The 25,732-nt window shown below is 36.7% G+C and overlaps 1 protein-coding gene across 1 annotated transcript in view; it reads left to right on the forward strand.

Moving 5' to 3' along the window:
• The first annotated feature begins 9,994 nt into the window (after positions 1–9,994).
• The window catches only part of LOC115444614, a 39,736-nt gene continuing 23,998 nt past the window's right edge, over positions 9,995–25,732 (forward strand). The window contains exon 1 of the mRNA XM_030170453.2: positions 9,995–10,183. Within this exon, the coding sequence (XP_030026313.2) occupies positions 10,125–10,183 (59 nt within the window). The 5' untranslated portion in view covers positions 9,995–10,124. The remainder of the gene's footprint in view (positions 10,184–25,732) is intronic.

Below are 25,732 nucleotides of genomic sequence, written 5' to 3' on the forward strand. Positions count from 1 at the left end.
TATTTCTATTCATAGAGATAAAGATTGTTTTGATTACAAAAGCTAAAGTTGCCGACAGCCAGAGACAATTGGTTGCGCCAACGTTAGATTGCGTTTAATTATGATTGATGATGTTATATGATGTAATTTGCAGTTTTGTGTTATCTTAAGAATATGTTTTATTCTTTAAAATCTCGTGTTGAATGGTATATAGGGGACTGGATATCCAAATATATGTATGTCTTTATCGAAGATTTCAGACTTTTAGAGCTTGTTAAAGATGAGCCTTATCTGTCAAGCATTAGAGTTGTAATTTAAAAAAAATAATATGGTTGAAGTGAGCCGAAAAAGAGGTGCAATCATTTGATATTAATACGTATATAGATCAAGAGTTGGGTGACGTTAGACAACTTGATTCACGAATATAGCTCGTAAACCTTTTATGTGAGAGGACGTTCACGCACCCGCGTGAATAAAATATAATATAAAAATCATATCAGCCCTGTATTATATACTGTCCCACTGCTGAGCACACGCCTCCTCTACTACTGAGAGCGATTAGGCCTTAGTCCACCACGCTGGCCTATGTAGGTTTCCATACGATGTTTTTCTTTACCGTTAAAGCAAGCGAGAATTGACAAAGAATACACATATAACTTAAAAAGTCGGAGGTGTGTGCCGTTGGGTTTTGAATCTGCGGACATTCGTCTCGTCAGTCCGTTCCACACTCAACTAGGCTATCGTGTTTATTGAATGAAATGTTAAAAAATAATGTGTGTAGGTAGATATACGTATACACTATGGACTTCAAAACTGCTGGATCGTTTTTAATTAAATTTTTAGGTAATCTTCAGATTAGCCCATAATCCTGTGAAGTTTGGTAGCAATATGACCCTTAGAAGTCATCTGGCTATCAACGGTGAAGGGTCCATCTCGATTCCTGCCGGTCAACCTTTCGTATTTTATGTAAAATCTAACCCCCTTATTTACTATTTAGATACAACAATCTTAGCCAATCACAACGGCCTTATGTCTATGCACTGCGAAGGCTGCCATGTCAGCACTGAGAAACAGATTTATTATCACAGCTTTACTCCGTCCTTAGATAAAAAATGTTTATGAATAAGGGGGTAAATATCAGAACGAATTGCGGACCGCATTTATGTATAATAGTACCTACATTATGTTGTGTGGGGTTCCCATAAGCATTGTTTCACGTCTCGTCACTGCTGGCTATGGGTAATGCTACTTAACCCGGGGCAGATCTCTAGTATATCATAAAACATGTATTTAATCTCTTTTCTTTCTTGTGAACAGCCTAGTACACCTTGACATGAGAAACGTATCGAAAAGAAGGTTAATAGATATAACAAATGGCGGATATTGCAATATTTCCGTTTATTATCTATGGAAGGCATGTCCTATCGGAAAATGAATTCAGTAATAAAATTTATTTGTGCAAACTTCAAGGTGTTTTTAATGTTTTATGAGTATTATTGTTTTATATTTTTTGCCGGTATATTATGTTAGTGTTACTTTCAAACACGCTGAGAATAACAATGATTTATGTGGCGTTGTATGAATCCATTTACCTTATCCCACCAAGAAATAAAACTCAATTTCGTTCCCTCGAGAGCCTATATGAGTATTTCTTAAAATAAATGTACGCAACGAAATAGTTTTTACGAAATATCTATTAGGTCGTTTTTCTGCCTCATCTGTTTTTTGATTAAAACATTAATTCTTTATATTTGATAAAACTAATGTATTAATACAAACAAAAATAAAAAGACATGAGGCAGAAAAAATCGCAACATTATTTCGTTAAAACTGTTTCATTGCGTACATTCATTTTCAGAAATACTCATATACTCGTATGCTACCATACTGTTTAGAAATCCCATTTTGGGACCTGGGAATCGATCGCCCCAACTGTACGCTGAACGTCGCGCTATCTGGGGTTCGAATCTAGGTCAAAGTGATATTTTGTTTTTCCGCACAGTATCAGTATTGAGTCTGGAATTTTGTAAATACCTAAATCTTACTCCTCAAAAACTGCACACACATCCTCATGCCTTTTATCCCTGGGGTGAGTAGAGGTGCAACTAGTGAATCTACTTTCTGCCGTGTATTTCGACCCACTGTAATGAGAGCCTATCACACATCGGACACGAATTCTAGATACCGAACTGAGAAGACAAACCCAATATTACTACTCGACCCGTCGAATCCGAGACCTCAGCACTGCAGTCGTACTGTAACAACTTTGCCACCGAGGCACACTTCCTACCCTTGAAAAGATAAAAATAAGTACTTGAGGCAATGTATGAATTGAACGCAGATCTCTCGTTCCACAAACCACTACACTAAGAAGGCTATATTGCTGATCTGAAGAATTAATTATAGCTTGTTACGAAACGCATATTGAACAAGCCAGCGCAGCAATATGCCGGAAACGTTAGAATTACTCATCGTATGAGTAATCCTTATTGATTCAATTACATCTATAACAGCGATTTAAGAGTCAATTAGATCGACAGTTGTATCATGCATGTTTACTGTAAGGTCGCCTTGAAGCTATTAAATGTCTATTTTGTTATTGCTTTGAATGAAGAGATGAACTTGCCGTTTGGCTGATGGTAAGCGATACGACCGCCCATAAACAGTAGAAACACTATCCACCACCTTGAATTATAAAGTATTGTTTGGCATTCCACTGCGCTCGCCATCCTGAGATATGAGATATTAAGTCTTATTATGTCCAGTCGCACTGGCTACAATAGTGACTACACACTGCTGCTTGGCGAAATTGGTAGAAATAGCCATTGTGGTGGTACCTACCCAGGCGGACGCTCACATATGAGAGACCTACCACCAATAAAGTAAGTCAACTTGTAGTCAAGTCACTACTTTAAAATTTACAGTTATTGAACATGCTAGAAACATTACGAAATTGTTCAAGATGTAAGAAACACCATACTAGTTTTAAACTAACAGTTGTTTAATTTGTTTAAATTTTTTTATTGCCTCAGTAAAGCAATGCCAAAGACATAGCCAAGCCTTTGCCTACCGGGAAAAGTTGTTGTAAAAGCAACTGTCATTTTAATTTTCAGTAATACTACAATCTGATCTCCTCCTCTCCTTTCTCCAGTGGAACTACGCGTGAAGGCATGAGAAGTCACAGCTTGATGGTTCAAACCATCACGGCTCAAACCCAAAGGTTCACCAACTCTTCACTGTCAGGTTTTGGAATAGTTTGGGCGAATATTCCCTCCTTCCTATAATCCTGCGTCTTTCCGTCGAAGCGTGAAGAAGCATTTCAGTAGGTGGGTATGATTGTGTCAAATGGCATGAGATAGTTATCTTTTATGATTCAATACCATATCTATTATCTATTATCATCTAGATATCCACGTCCCTTATTTAATTGTAGATTCAGCCGAACTAACCTTGGTAGCCACTCGCCTGTCCCTCGCTTATCCCGATTATACTTATAACCGAATTGTAGAAAAATCTGATTGTATTGACATATTTAACGACTCGCTTCCTATCTTCAAAAAGAAAATATTAAACTCGCTTGTTGAAACCTAAATTTAGTTTTATATTCAGTCTTATATTTAGAATATACTGCACTTATGGTGCAGCCAATTGTTAATTGTTATGTATTTAAAATGTTCATGCTGTGACAGCCTGTAATTGAAACAGCACTGCAGAAATTACTTACCGAATTCTTAAAAAAAACTATGTAAGGTGTATGTTTTGTTGGCTGTTCAAATAAATAAATAAATAAATAAATACTCTATCTGGACGGCATGGCGCTTGCCATCAGGTTCAGTCGTGTTCGTTTAATATAAATATAAAAGTTTCCCCGCAAAAAATTTACAGCGTCTGTATGGAGTCTTAAATGAAACTGTTCACATCCTGATAAGTTCTCTTGAAAATAAAGTGCTGAGATAAAATGTTATTGACGCTTTCAATCAATCAGTTTATCGCCTTTCGATGAACATAGGCCTCCCCAATTGATGCTTTAGAATACAAATTATTTGGAGATTGAAAAATGTTCCCATAATGTAGGTAATAAAGTTTATATTTAACTAAATTTGATATGTTAGCTTTTAGAATGTTAAAAAGCAGCCTATATTTTATTTTTCCCCTAAACTAATTTATAATTATTTGTCGTAAAAATATTCTTAAACTTATGTTTATTCCTGGTAATAGGCTAACAGGTAGGTAGTCCCAATTCGCCCCTCCGTCGTGACCACAAGCATGTTGATATATTGTCATATTATGCACACGTCTTGCAATACAACTTATATGAGTTTTGATAAGATATTTGTATTCAAGTTGTCATGGGCATTGTGTCACATTAAACTGTACATGTAGACAGATACGGACTCAACAGCATAATGGGGCCGTGATCCCCCAAAGAAATAAAGCCTTGCTATCTACTAGACCGATTTCTATCCACATCACCGAATAATATTATAAAAGGTTCATATTCTTTAAAACGTTTTTATTGCGAATTTTTTATTCGATTTTCCTTCGTATCAGCTCAGCATAGCATTCAAGATTGTTTCTAAAAGGGGGAGGGGGTAATATAGGCGGCAGAGATTTCTTAATATCATTGACTTATACATTTTTGTCATCTTATGCGAAGTCATTGCCATTGTGTTATAAAAAAGTATACAGGCGAGCCATGTAATTATTTTGTCAGGGATAGTGCAATACCGCGTAAGTGACCAAAACTTCACAATTGAGATTAAGGCTTACTACACTAAACATTTGATTGATAATCCAAATCTTTTTAAATTGGCATTTGCGTGCTATTTACTAATGGTAGTTTCGCGTACTGCACCGTGGGATTGGCTGCGCTGTTACAGTAAAATCCTAGGTCCGTCTCTGCTCATCCCTTTGATGCACACGGCGCGTGCAGTCAGCGTGTAGGCTCCTCACGTAGCATTTACGGGAAACAGCAAAAACCATTGTTGACTCGATATTCCACAAATGATATTATGTCATTGACTTTCAAGTCAATAAGTGCATAATACGTTCGGAGAGGGACTTTTGAATTACACACTTACATAATATGAAAAGAAAGTTTGTTAAAGGCACGTGTAGATAGCGTGCAGGCACTGTTGTGTTCCCGTTTGGAGGATATTGTAGCCAGAGTAATTACTGGGCATTATGAGACTTAACATCTCATGTCTCAGGATGGCAGCGCAGTGGAATACCAAACAATGTTTTGTAATTCAAGGTGCTGGATAGTGTTTCTACTGTTTATGGGCGGTCGTATCACTTACCATCAGGCGAACGACAAGCTCGTCTTGTCATTCAAAGCAATAAAAAAAAACATCTTATCTTAGGGTGACGAACGCAGTGGAGTGTCACGTACTTTGTAATGTAAAGTTCTGTTTGGTGTTACTATAGTGTATATGCGATCGTATTGAATACCATTAGGTAAACGGAATGCTCGTCTCGTCATTTGCAATAAAAAAACACTTATTTGCATTACTTCGACTGGGTAGTATCACTGACTCACAGAAAACGTATGATAAGTCCATACAGCTCGCTTTTGGCTTATGTAAGTCAAGGAAGTCCAAATACCCTTTCTTCATCACCATTTCAGCCGGGAATCGTCCACTGCTGGACATAGGCCTCCCCCATTGAGCGCCACAGGGAGCGGTTCTGGGCCGCTCTCATCCATCGGACTCTGGCGACCTTCACCAGATCGTCGGTCCATCTCGTGGGGGGCCTGTCTACGCTGCGTCTCCCGGTTCGTGCTCGCTAAATACCCTTTACCTTACACTAAACCCAATTTCTTTTCTCTAACCACAATTTTCAATAAACGGTCTATCACTTTTTCCATCTATCTCAAAAATAGACCAATCAGAACAAAGGTTTTTTTGACATGCTCACAAATGAGTCATTTTGATTGATTCATATTCGGAATCGGATTGAAGTTTAAGATTGGGATCGTTTATTGAAAATACTTATAAGACTGGCAGTTAGATCATTTAACATTATATAACTGATGGTAAATATTATTATTCTAGTTTAGAACAATACTTCTTCAGTTCCTTGGTATAAAAGTATTTATAAGCAAAAATTTACATGGTAAAAGGGTATCTTTTAAGACTGAACCTTTTACTAATTCAAATTGCTATTAATATTTTATTAGCTTCTAATTCAAAAGCGTGTCAAACAGAAATATAAAATAGGTTAATTAATAATTCAACATGTTTATTATTTTCCCAAATTGCTAGTCATAATGGATTAATGGCATCCTATATCATCTGTTGTGTTCATATCTGTGGACTTCAGGGCCTTAGGTTGGATTCCTAATCCTGGAACGTTGTGTGGGTATTTGATCCTTATAAGAAAAATACTTATAAGGGATTTCCTGTTTGGGATATTTTATTATGGTTGACTTTAAGCGCGCGGCTGGTCGTAACAACTAAACTATACTCTTTCTACATTGTGCCCAAAAGTTTATAGGAAATAAAAGAAGATACTTGCTTAGATTTTTTTGGGCGATAGCTTAGTTGGGTGTGGAACGCACTGCCGAGACGAATGTCCGCAGGTTTAAATCCCAAGGGCACACACCTCTGATTTTTCTAAAAAAATTATGTTTGTATTCTTTGTGAATTATCGCTTGTTTTAATGGTAAAGCTAATAATTGTGAGGAAACCTGCTTATATGCGTAGGTCTCTATAGGTATTTTAAGGGTGTGTTAAGTCTACCAATTCGCGCTAGGTCAGCGTGCTGGATTAAGGGCTAATAGCTGTCAGTAGTAGGGGAGGCCCGCGACCAGCAATGGGGCATTATACGAGTGTAATTCAGGCCTGATATTTTTATTATTATATATGAGATTATTGACATTTAAACCTTCACCGCACTAATTAAAAATACTCCAACGGCGAATATTAGGTGTCCAAACAATTCTGAGAAACAATTGCGTTTTGGTCTGACAATTATTTCAAACACACTTAACAATCAACTTTGGTGAATTGTAATGATGTCATGATTTCTGTTTGGAGAATGCCCTTTATTCGTCCGTGTTAGGTCACCATAGAGATTTCGATTATGACAACAGTTTCTGATTTGGAAGTAATGAAAAAAAATATCTATATATATAAAAATGAATTGCTGTTCGTTAGTCTCGCTAAAACTCGAGAACGGCTGAACGGATTTATCTTATCTTGGTCTTGAATTATTCGTGGAGGTCTAGGGAAGTTTTAAAAGGTGAGAAAAATTCGAATAATTGCCGGGAAAATCCTCAAAACAGCATTTTTCTATTTCCCATACAAACGTTTTCTAACTAATACGTAGAGTCAATTTGAGCTTTATTGCTATTGTATAAAGTTCACTGTTGTCTAAGCAATGTAGGTGTGTTCCTAACATCAAAGCAGTGTGCGTTGGAGCACAGAATATAATAATGTAATGTCGCGTTCTGAAACTCAACAAAAGTGATATCGCGGACCCGACTAAATTGAACAGTCACAAAATTTAATATATCATTAGTTATTTGGTTGGCTTCACGATATTATTTCTTTTGTTTTACTTTAAAATGCATGTTTTCGTTATGGACAATTTTGAGCTACTTTTGCATATCTATACTTATAATAAATCTGTAGAGAGGTCAATTCTGTACATGAAATATATTTCCAAAATAACTGGGGGTGATTAGGGATCGATACTGATGCCAAAAATACAATTAGTAAAATTTTTGTCTGTCTGTCTGTATAACCGTTATAGAAACAAAAACTACAAAAACTACTACTACTACGACGGATTTTAACTTAACTTGGTACAATTATTTGTCATACTCCTGTGCTGGTTATAGTATACTTTTCATCATGCTACAATTAATAGGAGCATAGCAGTGATGGAAAATGTTGGGAAAACGGGAGAAGTTACTCCATTTTTTAAGCTTCCGTCATTTCGTGTGCAACCTTAATGGTTAAAAGTTCCTTCGATTTCACCAGGATCCCATCATCAGACCCTGACCGGACAATCGGACCACCTGCATACCACCATAAATTAAAAAAACATCCCGACAAATTGAGCACCTTCTCCATTTTTGAAACCCGAAATCCACGCGGGCGAAGCTGCGGGCGTAAGCTAGTCCCTCATAAATCTCCATTTCGTTTAAAAATAGTTTTCCTAAAAGCAGTTGCAATCTGAAATGACTACGGTTTCTATAAAAGCAACTGTAGGAGGTGCAGTTTGAAATGACCATCTTATTGGCAGCCGTGACTAATATATTTTTTTTAATGGACACGGCAAAATTACTCCATTGTACCTGATGGTGAGTAGGGGGGTCCAATGGAATGTCATCTGATGTGATTACTCATCGGCAGTCTGGGTAATTATTCTCTTTGCTGTTGATCTCATCGAGGGATAAGTAAGAGTAAGCCACCGCATAGACATCAAGTTATCGAGCACATGACGTGTGACATGCGTCCAGTTCAAAGGATGTGCGAAGATAATCCATGAATCCCTTCTAGCGGATAATTATGCCTTTTGCTGTTGATCTGGTTAAGGGGTAATTTTGTAGAGTAAGCTACCGCGTAAACGTCAATTTATCGAGCACATGACGTATGACATGGGATCGGTTCAAAGGATGTGCGAAGATTATCCATGAATCCCTTCTAGCGGAATTTAGGTCACGGCGGCCAAACTCAACAGAGATCAGCCAGTTACGCAGGGAATATTATAGTGCAAAAGTGTGTACCCAATACAGTACACTCCCTGTTCTTTCACTGTTATAATCCGGTGAGAAGGCAATCCAACATGACCGAAGTGAAATCAGGCGCAAGACCAACGGCTTTACGTGCTCTCTAAGGTACGGGGGTACACATCGCCAACTTCCTGACTCCAAGCTGGGACTCAGTAATTTTTAATATGGAAAAACCTAGTCATTATTACTTTTACCCGAACCCAGGATTCGAACCTAGGACCTCAGTGCCGTACTCGTCCCGCCTACGCATTACAACAAGGTCACCGAGGCAGCCATCTTGATAATCCATACTTTATGTTGCACACCCATACTTCTACTAAGATATAGAATTTGTCAAGTTAGGGTTGGTAGAGTTTGAGGCTTGATTGTTAAAGATCTATTAAATCAGTGAAAACGTAATTAGCTTGTGGGTCTTGATAACGTATTTTAAAGAATATATTTTGTAATTACTATCAACCAGAACTATATGAAAATAAAAAGTTACTTATTATTTTAAGTTTACTTGTGCTTTCTCTTATATATTTATTCTCTGCATTTCTAGCTTCTAGCTCATAGTTGTGAGCTTTTTCCTCTCAGTTATTTTGCTCGATAAAACCTTGTCTGATCGGGTAAAGTTATACACAAAAAAATATTGTATTTGTTTTTTTTACTAATTAGAATTTCTTCGAACTCAAAAGAGTCCCTTGCTTTTAGATGTATTCAAGTTAGTTCTCTACGTGACTCAAGTAGTATGACTGGATTTAAAGAGTGTGTTTATTATAATTTTGCACACTTGTTCTTTTCAGTTATTTTGATACGCTAAAAATTTTACCAATTTTTTATTATATACTTGCCCACTGCTGAGCACGGGCCACCTCTACTACTGAGAGGGATTAGGCCTTAGTCCACCACGCTGGCCTAGTACGGATTGGTAGACATTACACACCTTCGAAATTTCTATATAGAACTTCTCAGATGTGCAGGTTTCCTCACGATGTTTTCCTTCACCGTTACAGCGAACGATAAATTCACAAATAATACACACATGATTTTAGAAAATTCAGAGGTGTGTGCCGTTCGTATTTGAACCTGCGGACATTCGTCTCAGCAGTCCGTTCCACACCCAACTAGGCTATCGCCGCTTCCTTACTACTAATTAGAATTTCTTCGAACTCAAAAGACTTCCTTTCAGATAAACTTGAATTGGTTCTCTACGTATCTCGAGTAGTACTGGACTTATGTATGATTATTATAATTTTGCAAACTTATAACCGGCGATATATGTTCTGTAAATTCAGTTCGCGAGTCAGTCGCCTCTAGACCACGGTGGGGGGAAGTCGCGCGTGTTCAAAACTAAAATACACCGATGTCAGAGCGTTATAACTTTGTTGTTTTTAAAGTGATTTTTGAAGTTTTATGAGTGAAAATGAAATGTTTGCTGTTCGTTATATTAGCGGGATGCGCCGTCAAGTGCGATGATAATAAGTAAGTTTATTTTTTTAATGCTTTTTTTTTTAATTCAAAAAGCTACGAGAGGAAATGTTGAAAATAATTTCATGCTATTTTTCTTAGCTTTTTTGTGTTTTCTTTATTGATTTTTTTTGTGTGTATGTCCGATGGTATTTTTTTAATTATAAATAATAATATTATAGTCATATTTTGAAAATTAGTAAATAAAAAGAAACGTCAAATAGATATTTAAGACGCTATTTTTAATATATTTTATGTAATAAATATAAGTCCTTAGAAATTTCCGTACGTTCATTTATTTGCGAAAGCTTTACAAACCTGAAAATCGAACTCGGGACTGGACGTAGCATTGCTTTCGCGACTAAAGCAAATTAAAACAGATTTTTTAATTTGTTTACAAACAAATTTTTGCTTCGCGTACGAGCGATATTAAATTTCACTTGCATTAACAAAATAGTCAGACTTTCGCCCCCTTGGAGCCACATTCAGTCTATAACTTGCATTCCGTGAAAATATTCGGAAGGGTTACGTACAGGACCGCAACCAGGATTTAATGTGGGGGTATATTGAATTTAATGAGTGCCTATAATGGATACTGATTTATTATTCTGAAAAAACATTATGAAATTTAAAAAACGAATTTTAATGTTAACCGTTTCCAAAGATGCGTAGATAATTGTTATAATATTTTTTTTTTATTGCTTTGAATGACGAGACGAGCTTGCTGTTTTTGCCTGATGGTAAGCGATACGACCGCTCATAAACAGTAGAAACACCATCCAACACCTTGAATTACAAAGTGTTGTTTGGTATTCCACTGCGCTCGCCATCCTGAGACTTGAGATGGTAAGTCTCATTATGACCAGTAGTTACATTGGCTACAATGTCCTTCAAACCGGAACACAACAGTGACTACACACTGCTGCTTGGCTGCAGAAATAAATATTGTGGTACCTACCCAGGCGGTCTCCCACATATGTATGAGATACCTACCACCAGTAAAGAATGATGTAAGTTGTGCATAGATCGGACTACAAACAGCTAAAATTTAAAAAGTGTAGGTAGGTAGATATTGTAACTCTGACTTTGCGGATGAACAACATCTCAGTCCCCTCGTGATCTTGAAGGCTGCAAAGTTTTCGATAAGTCGGGAGAAAACTAAAATATTAAAACTGCGATAAAATCCGAAAAATAATTTAATTTTAACGTCTAACATTCGCGTAAACATAAGAAATCATTAATTATGTAAAAGTAGTACTATAATACAAATTCAGATGTTTACATGCGATTCGTTTCTCCGTAAATAATTATTAGTTTAGATAAGTAATTAATTATATTTAGTAGGAATGTCGTTACTCTGTTTTATCATGTTTACTTAGAAACTCTCAAAACTTTACTTCTTAAATTAATATCATGTATGTGACCCTATGGGCCATACATTTATCTTGATTACATCTCTGTTACTTTTTGTAGCCTACCAACCAAATATTTATCGTATTTCCTGTTATAGTATTACAAATAAGGTAAAATATAGTTAATGTTATAGCGATAAGGTTATAAAATGTTTTTTTTATCGTTCCTATTTCATCTTAAGGCAATATGAATTCAATATTATGTTATTGGCCAGAATATAAATTCAACATGATCATATAAATTCAATATAGATGTGGTTCCTTTAATTTTGAGTATATAATAATTACATCGGTGAACTTAGAAAAATGGGGGCCCAATATAGGCTGACCAGAAAAATAAAGCACCTGGCTATATTACGGCACGATATGGAACAATTTTTTTCTATTGGCAACGTTTTCATCTGACCCTACTTCTCTCGGTAATAAATGAAGTGGGATCCAATAGAATGTCGAGTGACGAGAGGTGATTATCCCTCGACAGTCGACACAATTATGCCGGCCGTTGGAGCCGGATATACGCAGGGTGATCCCGGAACGCGACACACTTAGTAAATACGTCGTACGCGGACAATACTATTTTGATCCCAATACTTTGTAATTTAAAAATATTTTTGCGTAAAATCTAATTTTACACATCCGAGTTCTTTGTTCTTGGCACATTGGCTAATGACGAGTCGTTGACATTTTGCCTAGTGAGTTAACAACGACCGATTCCAATAAATTATACCAAATTTACCTTAGGTCAATGGTGAATATTATATTTCTCAGTCGTAAACTCCTGGCGGAGTGGGCTTGGTTATGGATCGTCTGAAAAATTGGTTGTGACTTTTGCGAGACTTCTCTATCTCTCCCTATTCATGGAACTGCGTGTACATGCAATAAGGGAACGCTTTGTAGACGATTTAATGACGTCTTGTCATTTGGTGGGTATTCGGCCACGAGGACGTTTACCTTATACTCTTCCCAGTACCAACAATCAATGGTGAAAATAAGCCAATTTAAATAAGTCATTTGTGAACATATCAAATAAACTTTATCCTGATTGGTCCATTTTTACCATGGATCCGATGGTAGTTGGAAGATAAGGAATCGATCATAAGAGACTAGGTTTACTCTAATGGGCACGGTCTAATTACCCCACTGTATCTGATGGTGGAGTGAGATCTAGATAAATTATTAACTGATGAGAGATCAGTCGTCAGCTATCACAATTATGCCGGCCTGTTTGAAACCAGGTATTCATAAGGTGATCCTAGAAGCCGACTCACTTAGTTGCTATGTGATACACAAATAGCCTACTGTTAGCAGGATTCAGGATCTAATTGGTAGGACTCTCATTTGTAAGATTTCACCTGAACATGGGCCTTTTTTGTTGGATGTACGTGAAGTAGCAATTAGGCGGGTCGGCATAATGCCGATCATAAAGGGAAATAGTTCTTAGTTCGTCGGCTTTTTCTTTAGTCCCCACTTCATTTAACACCAGGAGTAATGAGTTCAGTTTTCCTTGCCATAAAAAAGCTAAGTTTTAGTTTATCGATCTGGAATACGGTTGTACATTTTTTCAAAATTAGAGACTGTCTAAAATTTTCTATGCCTAAAAGTAAAGATGGGGTTAACTTATATATTGATGTCTACAGTAATTATGAAAATTTAAAGGTATATTTTTTTTGTTTGCTCTAGAACTTTCACCATTATAATCATCATCATCAGCCATAGGAAGTCCACTGCGAAATATAGCATGACTTCTAAACCGTTCTCTTAGAAGCGGCCTGCATCTAACCAGATGCAGCTTTCTCATAATAAAATATATTTCCATTGCTCTATAATTTTCACCATTATAATCATCATCATCAGTCATAGAAAGTCCATTACGAAATATAGGATGACATCTAATCCGTTTTGTTAGAAGCAGCCTGCATCTAGCCAGTTGCAGTCCTTTGATAATAAAATGTATTTTTACTGTATTCCTACCGGATACCTAGCTAATACGTATTAATAATTGATCTTGGCCCAATATTTAATTTAAAAACACAAGCCAATGCAATCTTAACATTGACGGGAACAAATAAACAATCTGAATTATTTTAAACGTTTCCAAGAGCGTTCATCGAAATACGTTGACCGCCAGTTGACCTGTTCGCGATTTAACCCCAGCAAAAACTAAACATGCTTAGCATCACGCCTTTTCCCTTGGGTAGGCAGAGATAAACAGTATTTACACTGCTTTCGTCATCCTGAGACATCAGGTGTTAAGTCTCAATCACCACACATATTAATAACTTAAAAAAATAAATACAAGATAGGATAAGACTCCTAGATAAAGAAATACGACCTCTCAATGAGGAATACTACCTTAAAAGGTAAATAGGGGAAAGTAAAAAAAGAAAATACAGAACAAGAACTATTGTATTAATTGTAGAGCAACGAGAAAGTTTCATAATCCACTGGGCCCGATATACTCCAAACCTCAATACAACAATGCGTAGTGCATACCCAATGTTGCTTGAAGGAAGTAACAGACATTGCGGCGGAACCCAGACAGGCTCTAAGAGCCGTAGACGATCTTAAGATACTGAATTTATTTTGATAGCGTCTCAGCTATTGTAGTTCAGACCAAAATTGAGTTGCATCTATTTTGCCTTAATAAAATAGGCATCTACCACCAGTGTGGTAGGTGGTTAGTTGTTTTGCTGGTGGTAGGATATATTTTATATCCATTCGGATAGTAACCACCGTAAAGAGTAAAAACCCGCCAAAACGGTCCACGTAAGTGTGTCGTGTCCGGGATCTTGTGTATATTCGGTTCCAATAAGCCAGCATAATTGTGTCGACTGCCGAGGTACATCTCTCGTCAGCCGATATTCTATTGGACCCGACTCCACTTATCATCAGGTGCATTCGGGCCATTTTGCTGTTCTCGTATGAAGAAAAATATATTTCACTAGTTATGTTAGGTCCCATGAGAAAGTGATAACATTGAATTTTTTTTAAAATTTTATTATTCGAAGATTGCCAAAGTTTACAATAATATTTACATTATAATAACAATCAGATAATAAATGACTGACTGACTGCCTCGGTGGCGTAGTTGTATTGCATGTCCGGTACAATAGCGCTCTGAGGTCCTGGGTTCGAATCCCGGGTCGGGCAAAGTGATATTTGGGTTTTTCTGCTCAGTATCAGCCTGGAGTCTGGAATTTATGCCCGATATGGCGATAGGCTCGCCCCCTATCACATCATGGGACGGAACATACTTGGCGAAAAGTGGGTGCCCTAGTTGCGCCTCTGCATACCCCTTCGGGGATAAAATGCGTGATGTTATGTATCAGATAATAAAACCAATTGCAACATGGGCTTCGGGCAACCACAAAATGCATAATACAATTTCACAATATTACATAACTAAACATTACAAGGAACTTTACAAAAAAAGGATAGATTTATCACAAAGTTAGGGCCCCAGTTAATCCATCAATATGTACTACTATTAGATCTAGCGTTCCGGACACTCATTGTGTTCGACTCAACTGAACTTCAATCCGTACACCTAACTATAATATGATTTCAAAATTGACAGTGTGTGGTTATGCATGGAGTGACGCTCATAATATAAGAACTTGAGTTTAAGTGTAAACCTGTATGTGAATAAAAAATTTTAGTGAAATAAGTAAGTAAAATTATTTGTGTTCAAGTGAATAAATATGTTATAACTGACGTCTTGGTTGCCATTTTAGTTCAGATGTTGAACAAATAGTTTATATGGATGTTCGGGTCTATAGAATATATGTCAATGTTAATAAGTCCAAATTTACTAAGACGTGTTACGCAACTGACGTTTTAGACTATAAATACTATCAAGAGAAGATTGAGAAACAATCACAGTTTGTAATCCTGTAAATATCATTGACGATTCTAACCACCCAGATACCCAGGATGTATGAAAGGAAAATATTTCTTAACGCTTGCACGACCGTCATGGTAAATTAACACGAGCATGCTTATTGTCTTAGCCGGGGTTAAGTTGCTGAGTCACATGGCGGTCTTGTAACATTGAGTTCTGCTCAATATCTGCCCGGAGTATAGAATTAGGTCCCGTAAATAACAAACAATAACATTCCCCCATACCTCGACTGTCTGCATTGTAACCTATCACAAAATTGCTAATCTTGACATACTTCATGATGCTGTCCACGTTTAGGAAAACTCTTTTAAATGAGACCGATTAACTCATTGACGTATATTCTAGATACGAACGTCGATATAAACCATTTGTTCAAAATCTGAACTAAAATGGCAACCAAAACGTCAGTTATAACTTATTTATTCACTTGAACAACAAATAATTTTACTTATTTGACTAATATTTTTATTCACATCCAAGTAAACACTTAGACTCGAGTTCTTATGAGTGCTACTCCGTACACAACCACAAGCTGTCAATATTGACACCATACTAAAGCAGTTGTATGGATTGCAGTACACTTCAGTTGAACACAGTGAATGTTCGGAAAGCCAAATCGAGTACGTAGTACATATATATCAATGCTTATTAATTTTTTTTTCGACTTACATAATGGCAGTTACTTAGCTGTAGTACTGGCGACTTAACTCGTATCCGTGACTTAACCGCGCGTCAATTTACTCCGACCTTAAGTGAAAGCAACAAAGAACACAAACAAAGCGATAGTGTTTACGCACGCGTTGCCAAGCAACTGATGAGATGCAATGAATCAGCGCAAAAATATAGAGCAAACAATCAACACAGTAATTAAGACTGTATAAATTTGTAATACAGTTGAAAGTCGTTTAGCAAATTCAACCGCGCACGACTAAGGAAGTTCAATGAAATCATAAAATTCAAAGGTGATTTTTATTTACTGAAAAATCAATGTCTGTTGTTGAATTTTCAAATGTTTACATGTAATTTGTTTAGAGTTTCAAATTGAGACGGCTTGCTTATTAGACACAAACTAAATCAGACTGTTCATTTTTTACGAGTTTCTACGCGCAGTTCCGTCCTTGTGTAAAAGTTTTTTGAAGATAAAGGTCCGGTATTATATTTTTATTAAAATTGCAAATTCCATGCAGTAGTTTTTGCATACTGCGTGTACCAATATACAGGCAGAAAAAATCTAAAAACTGTTGTTTTGGCTTCTGTTGCTCTAATCAAAATCCTCCATATCAAGTTCTTTAATATCTATAATTTACAGACATCGGCCAGTTATAATTTTATTATATGTAAAGATAATTACTAAGATTTGATCGCGAATTCGTCCGCGTGATATTTCCAGGTAAACAAAATATTTTGTTCTTTTTCGGGATAAAAGTAGTCTATACGTCCATTTGGTCCAGTTCATGAATACGAAGAATTTCATCTAAATCCGTACAGCAATTACTAAGTTTACTTCTCACAAACATATTAACAAATTTTCGCATATTATTAAGATTAATATTTCCTCATATCGTCTTATACCGATAAATTTTTTGTCTGTCTGTATTTTTGGCGGTCAATGACTTCAAATTATTGATTTATTACATTATGAATAATTTTAACAGGCAGTGCTGTTCCTAAGGACCAGTGTAGTCAGTGTTATTCCTTGAAATGTGACTGCATGGGTGACGAATGCAGTGTCTTTAACCTAAACACATCTTTTATAACAAACATTAGGTTAATATATGTATATTAGTGCCTAATGTGCGTTGGAGTAATACCGGATCACGGAGTTATCTCTTTTTTTCAACATTAGGTGTAGCAAAACCTAAACTCATTTCTTAAAATGTGTAACGCAATCTGGGCCCTTATTCTGTATGATAGTGTAAACGCGTAACGCGGCCGTGTCATGTTATCTCCGAGAAATGTGCGTGGAATGGTATTCTGTAAGCCAAATTTCTATAGTCCTAAACATGATGCGTTGTGTTACGTGCTTGTTACACACTGTTAAAATAACGTGCGGGATAGAGAATAAGGCTCCTGAAGTGTTATTTTGTAACATACCATAATTATTGTTTTAAACTGTATTGTTACAGTTTAACATTGATGTTTAATTATCGGTATTATTTGCTAATACGGTATTACACGCTAATCCGGAATTACCCTAATCCACCTTACATTATTTATTATGTAATACAGTTACATTGTCTCGTTTCATCCGCAGGTAGACTGTCAGAAAATATATTTGGGATTAAGTACACCAGAAGTCTTGTAAACAATCATAATGTATAAAGTAAAGAATGTAATTTGCTGGTGGGAGCATATTTGTATCCGGCGGGATAGCAAAAGCCCATATTAGGTAAATGTGTCTAGTTCCGTGATCAAGCTATTTCCGGTTTCAAACAGGCCGGCAAAATTATAGCAACTGGTGATGGGTAATCATCTCTGGGAAGACACTTGGAGTCTACTCACTTGTCATGCTGTGGGGTCACTTTACTGACATTGTATAAAAAGACCCAAGAAAGGGTTGACTTTTAAAATCTTGCATTAAAAATATTGGAAACCGGAAATTTCGACCCAAAAAAAAACATACGTTAAAATCTCATTAAATCACTATTTATCGAAAACAAGTTTTAAACAAAGAAAATTGTTATTCAAATGCTTTGTCCTAAATACAATATTATATAGATGATACCAGAATGAGAAATTAAGCAATGGTTTTATCAGTTTTTTTATTCCTTTGAATGACGAGACGAGCTTGCCGGTCACCTGATGGTAAGCGATATGACCGTCCATAATCACTAGAAACACCATCGAACTACTTCAATTACAAATTATTGTTTGGTATTCCACTGCGCTCGCCGTCCTGAGACATGAGATGTCATCTTATTGTGTCCAGTAGTTGCGCTGGCTACAAGGTAATTCAAACCGGTATTCGATAGCGAGTACACACTGCTGCTTGGCAGCAGGAATTAACATTGCGGCGGGAGACATATGAGAGACTTACCAGTAAAAAGGTTGTATGTATATATGGTATGGTCAATAAAATTAATATAACAATTAATTTTACCATCCACAGTGAAAGTAGTTACAGCTGGCATAACGATTACAACTGATAAAACTGATGTTGATCATTAAATCTTGACATGACACTCATCAATCAAAATACAATGAAAGTGAAAGCATAAAACAAGTCACGCGAGATATGATTTTTAAATAGAAAGTTACAATCAGTTTTGGTTAACACTTTCCCCATTCTAGTTACAAAGACTTCTATCATGGCCCTTTTATGGATTAGCTAGTATAAAATCTAGGACTTCTTAGTCAAATACTACGTTGCAATTATATTAATTAGTATCGCCATTAGCATGCAATCGGAAAACTCAAAATTATTTTGAGATCATTGTATACACTACGTTAAAATGGTATATCTCTCGCATACTATTACAAGAATCTATATTATGTTTTGCATAAATTGAATTATATTAATAAGCATCTCGTGTTACGGTGTTTGTGGTCTCACTCTTCTGAAACTCCTCAACACATTTATATCAAATTATTTATGTATATTTGGTAGGTATGAGGATAGGTAGTGAAGTATATATCATAACGCTAGGTGAGTAGGGTACTCCGTACAGATTTGCTTTCCTATGTTTTGTAATTTTTTAGGTTTTAATAATACCTATATTATGCCGGGTCAGCAAATTATAAAATATATGTCTTTTTTTGCAGTAAAATATTCTAACATACCCGAAAGAGAAATAAAGGGGGAACTTTGACTCGCCTTCTCTAATTTTTACCAATTTGAAAATTTTAAATCCCGTTTTTCCAACATAAGTAAAAATTAAGATTGAACCTTGTAATAGTGAGCCAGCGAATCCCCAGCTGTTTTCTTTGCTCTTACTGATTTAAATATCTCAGCCATTTCACATTATATACCCAATGGCGTCGCTAGATGACCAGGGGCCCAGGGGCAAAATGGCACCCTCCAACCCAGTGTGTGTAATACGACTACTGGCAGCCTTAACCGATACGAGGACCCGGGCAGGACAAAAACCCAGATCCAGTGATAATTTTAAATCAGTTTGAGGTTTAGGCACTGGCCAGTGTCCGGAGACGCTTGTGGTCTCCGGGCCTGGCACGCAGGTTGACAAACTTAACTTAACTATTATAGGGCATTGTTATAATTAGGTTTCATCACGATGTTTTCTTTCACCGTAGAAGCGAATTATAATTGATAATACACACTTCGAAAAGACAAATGTACCTTGGGCTTTACCTTGATTCGTCACGGCAGTTCCTTCTATTCTCAACTATGTTATGATCTACCATGGAAGAGTTTAAATACTTATATTTCTACGTGTGAAGTCTCGGCAGTCCCTTCCATTCTCAACTACTTTATCATGCACCACGAAAGAGTTTAGTATAATTCGTTTTTATGTGTGAGTTAACTTGACTTATCTGTTATCGAGTATTGATAAGAATTGGTTAAGCAAATATAATTCACTTTCTTAGTACAGCTGCATTGGTTTACTTTCTTTATTAAGATAACAGTGTGGGAGAGTTACGTAATGCACGAAAATTATGACTACTGTTGCTCGCGGCTTCACCTGTGTTATGGGGAACAGCAATGGCGATGGATCCATTTATCTCTTTGGTAAATAGCAGAGACTACACTCCCAAAGTACATGATGAGCAGACTGTTCAACTTCGTAACCAGTTGTAGAGCATGGGCACGCAGGAGAATCAACCAGCCTAAACGAGAACAATTTACCCTTAAAAAGCATGGCCGATAAGGAATTGTGATACACAGTAATGTATTTCTACCCAAGCTTTAGTTAAGCGATCGCGAACGCACGGAAAGTATTTATTTATTTATAACTAGCTTCCGCCCGCAGCTTCGCCCGCGTGGATTTCGGACTTCAAAAATGAAGTCGGTCGCGAACGTTCGATAATGTTCGTTTTACGAAGCTACTCGCTAAGTGATTCGCTAGCCTCTAGGTGCCAAGCAAGCCGCCTGCCTATGCATTCGCGACCTTATATTTTTATACAAAAATAATCCTTATAGCATGATTCAGTATTCACGCGTGATGGCTTATTATTAGCGTATTTCATGTATAACTTTGGTGTTTCTATACCGATTTCTATGATTCTTTTTTATGAAATATTTAATAATGTTAACTTTTTTAATTAGGGATGACTGAGAGTGTTATAAATGTAAGAGTAGACAAATATAATGAGAAAGCTTCGAACTGCTAAGCTATCGGGAGTTACACGTGTTATTGTCAGTCAACCATAAAAGATAGATATATGCTGTCGTGGAGTATTTTTTATATAATTTTAAGGAGAACACTTCCGTCATACATAATTTCTGTGTAGCTTTAACCATTAAGGTTGCACACGCGACGGAAGCTTAAAAAATGGAGTAACTTCTCCCGTTTTCCCAACATTTCCCTTTACTGCTCTGCTCCTATTAATTGTAGCGTGATGAAAAGTATACTATAACCAGCTCAGGAGTGTGAAAAATAATTGTACCAAGTTACGTTAAAATCTGTCGAGTAGTTTTTGTTTCTATAACGGTTATACAGACAGACAGACAAAAATTTTACTAATTGCATTTTTGGCATCAGATCGATCCCTAATCACCCCCTGATAGTTATTTTGGAAATACATTTCATGTACAGAATTGACCTCTCTACAGATTTATTATAAGTATAGATTAGGACAAGCAGTAGTTGTTACATTATAGATAGCTCCAATAAAATATAACAGTAATGGTAATGGTTTAAATGCACAACATTTTAAGGTGTCATAGCATGTATTGACAAAAAAAAGATTAAATAACACCACACATATAACTATATTAACTACACATAAATCATTAATGCGTACTTTTTTTTACAAATAAAAGTAGCAACTACATTAAATTTAAATTAGTTTAAAGAGAAGTTTATGTATATAAATGATGGCGTTTCGAAGACAAGCGATCAATAGCAGTGGCGATGGGTTCATTTAAATCGATTCCTGCCGACTTCCTTTTCAAAATTTAAATAATAATATCTGCCCTTTATTATATACTGTCCCAGTGCCGGGCAAGGGCCCCCTCTACTACTAAGAGAGTTTAGATCTCAGTCCACCACGCTGGCCTAGAGCGGATTGATAGACTTTACATACCTTCGAAATTATTATGGAGAACTTCTCAGGTATGCAGGTTTGTTCACGATGTTTTCCTTCACCGTTAAAGCAAGCGATAATTCACAAAGTATACACATATAACTTTAGAAAAGTCCGAGGTGCGTGTCCTTCGGTTTTGAACCTGCGGACATTCGTCTCGGCAGTCCGTTCCACTCCCAACTAGGTTATCGCCGCTTCATAATGTACGTAAAAGCTAACTATCATTAGAACGATACACAGACAGCATATTATGATATGCGTATTATTACTTATATTCTGTGTGGGGTTCTCTTTCAGAAAATTTCACCTTTCGTCACTGGTAAATAGCACGCCGTCATAAGTTTATTCACATTGTACAAGCCTCGAATGAATGAATGAATTTATACGGTAAAGACTTAATTGATGTCAATTAATAAATAAGAATTGTTTCTCTATGTAAAGATAGGGATTTAACCTATTGCGATATATAAACAATTCCAATCCCAGACTGGTATGTCTTGTATCGAAAATCATTTTTTTTTGTGATCTGTGAAATGAAATAGGACCCGTGGAGGCAATTCAGCCTTCGCTAAGCCATCCAGGCGTTTATAGTTTGCAAATATACTGTAATACGTATACATATGTGAGCCGTCTGGTTTGCCCGTCCTTTGTGACGGAGGTCACGGTAAACCCGCCGGCCACGCCTAAATCACATCATTTTAAGAGCTCGTTTTTTACAAAGAGCTATCGATACACTATATTTAATGCATTATGTAGTTTTTAGGGTTTCGTACCTCAAAAGGAACCGTAAGGATCACTTTTTGTTCGTTTATCCATCCGCGAATCCAACTTGCACTTTTTTATGAATATTGTACCAAAATCGTTATGGTCAAATCTGGAGATGGTCAAATCTATTTTCGTATAATATATAAAGTTTAATTTTAATTAGGCACCGTTTTTAAAATTTGTGACTGGTTTAAGTAAAGTTAAATGATTTTTCGGTTTGTAGTGGCGGTTAATTTTTTTTTACAAAATGCGTGTAATCGTGGTAGACTAACCTGTCATACAAGCTTGGTGAAATGGTTAAGTTCACTGCCTATTCTACTGTAGAGAAAAATGTGGGTATATTGTAATTCCTGGTATTTTAATGATCCAAAATACATAACACGCAGGCCAGTTCCAATAGAATATTCTAGTCTTTTTGGGGCCGGATAGCAGCAGTGAACATCACGTGGCTGATGATAATGTTTTAAATGACGATGATTATGTAGACATTATCAAGTAAAGTGACTTCGTTAGTGGCTTAGTTGTATCACGGTACCACTGCAGTGCTGAAGTTTGATCCCCGGTTCAGGAAAAAACGATATTGGGTTTTTTATAGTATCAAGCAGTCTGGTATCTGTGCCTGATATGGCGATAGGCTTGCCCCCTATCATATCATGGGACGGAATACACATGGTGGAAAGTGGGTGCTTCAGTTGCGCCTCTGCCTACCCTTATCATGAATAAATGGTGTGAGTGTGTGTGTCAAGTAAAATAAACTCTATCGCGGTGGTAACGTCGTACCTCTAATGTCTCTTTCAATGTATCAATTAGAAGATTTGATATTGAATAAAAACTTTTTTATCGCGGTTTTTTTTATTATAAATTTGTCGCGACGTTTCGAAGACTTTGCAGCCTTCATGGTTACGGGGCGGATTGAGGTGTTGTTCATCTGAAATTCATAGTAACAATATCTATCTACATTTTACAATATCACAAAATTCCCGGAACCATAAAGATTGCAGTTCGAGACGTCGAGAGAAAATTATAATATAAAAAACCGCGATAACCTCCGTAAAATATTTTTTTTTCAATGTCAAACATTAGCGTAAACATAAAAAAATTACAGATGATTCGATGTTAATCATAAATACCAATCAATTCACATACCAAATGAAAAACATTATCGAATACTTGGTATTAAGTGTTTACGTGACGTATAGTATTTATGAATAGGCACCGTGCACTTTCCTATTGATTTGCAAAATGTAGGTCACATAGATTATACCGACAAGCGTTGACGTCATTCAGGAAACTTGTACTTGAGAATTTGACGTAAGGTAATACGGGTGCGGAACTGACTCCACTGCGCCTGACGGTAAGTAGAGTCAAGTGAGAATCGACTTATGTTGATTATCCCTCGTCAGTCGCCAATGCCGGCCTGTTGGAAGGATATAAAGGCGGATCTTGGAATTTCCTATGCTATGGTAGGTTTTACACTTCGTTTTTGATAGCTATCCGGGTGGATACAAATATCTTGCCATCGGCAATGCGATCGAGTAATTGTTTCAACTTATTTCTCATCAACTTTACTTCACGTTTGCCCAATTAGACCGGATTGGCGGAGTGGTTTCCAAAAGGCAAATGACCCCCAAACTGACAGTGGTTGTAAGGAATAGTACCCTTTCAGTTGCAGAGAAGGCTCATGCCCATCAGTGGGACAGTGTATTGAATTATTTTTACACATGCATCGAATACGAATGTACCTGCGCACGAGTTTATGACCACGTGGTTGCTAAAACCGCTGATACGTTAGCGGGCTACTACCGCTTACTCGACGGTAAGCGGTACGTGCGTTCACAAGGTCACAGGTTCAGTTCCGACTTGTATTAATATTTTAATTACAAAATGACACCTTCACGTGTTGGACTATATTTTTAACAGCGTAGTGATAATGCGGACATTCGATTGAGTTGGATTGGGGATCGAACCTCAAATGGGCCAAACGTAAATATCAACACTAACACATTACATGTTATGGGTCTTAATGCCCAGTCATCAAGGTCTTTTATCCAGTGCAGGGGATGTGGGCAAAAAGAATGAAGTTTCTTTCAAAACAAAGTGAAGTCACTACTGCTATATTGAGCAGATGTATATTTTTAAATAAATTTTAGAAAAATGTGGAGTTGGATTTGATATTTTATCAAGCTATACCCAAACAGATTCTATCGTAAGTGAATCTTTACTGAACTAATCAAATTATTTATATATTTGTTCTCTCCAAAATTCATCTCAAGAAACTTCTTTTTACTTATGTTTTGATACCCTCTTTAAAAACATTTCCACGTGGGAGACGAATCTACGCGTGATTAAGAAGGCCATATGCGCAAATTTATCACTTCATCTGTCCCATGTTTTTTGCTTATAAAAACCATTACAGCCGTTTGTTGACCTCTCCAACACTATGATGTAACCCATTTATTAATATTAAGTGTCAGATTGCGTAATTATAAGGCGTATGTCTGTACATTTTTATCGCCTTGGTCGAATCCTAATATTGTTCATGCGAATTTGTAAAGATGGTTCATTGTGGTGGTAGGTCTCTCATATATGAGAGTCCGCCTGGGTAGGTACCACTGCAATGTCTATTTCTGACACTGAGGAGTACTGTGTAGTCACTGTTGTGTTCCGATTTGAAGGACATTGTAGTCAGTGTAACTACTAGACATAATAAGACGCCATCTCATATTTCATGGCGAGCGATGTGGAATACCAAACAATACTTTGCAATTCAAGGTGTTGTACGGTGTTTTTACTGTTTATGCATGGTCGTCGATACGACCGTGCAGAAACGGTAAAAACACCTTACCATCAGGCGAACGGCAAGCTGGTCTCGTTATTCCAAACTATACATTTTTTTTAAAAGTCATCGCAAAAACCACTGCATGATTTTGAATTACATTTATCACAAAGGTAGACGTCTGGAAGAGCTCTAGCCTTAGCGACTCCCGCCCTGACCAACAACGTATTTGATATCTCATTTAGGCTAATGGTGGAATATTTTTCGTGAGAATCGACTTTCGGCTTACACGCGAATGGCGATGGGTGCGGTCGCTTAATCATGATGAAGAAAACTTATAATAAGGCGCCGAGTGTAGTCGCTGTTTATTTGGTGAAGAGAATCATTACACTACTATGAAATTGATGTTTCTGTAGGAGTTGTATGTTCTTGGTAACAAGTTGACACCGTCTGCTCAATGCTTAAGGATAAAGTAGCTTATCACTAGTCGAACTTAATAAAAGATA

This window comes from Manduca sexta, chromosome 5, assembly GCF_014839805.1.
Source record: "Manduca sexta isolate Smith_Timp_Sample1 chromosome 5, JHU_Msex_v1.0, whole genome shotgun sequence".
Lineage (NCBI taxonomy): Eukaryota > Metazoa > Arthropoda > Insecta > Lepidoptera > Sphingidae > Manduca > Manduca sexta.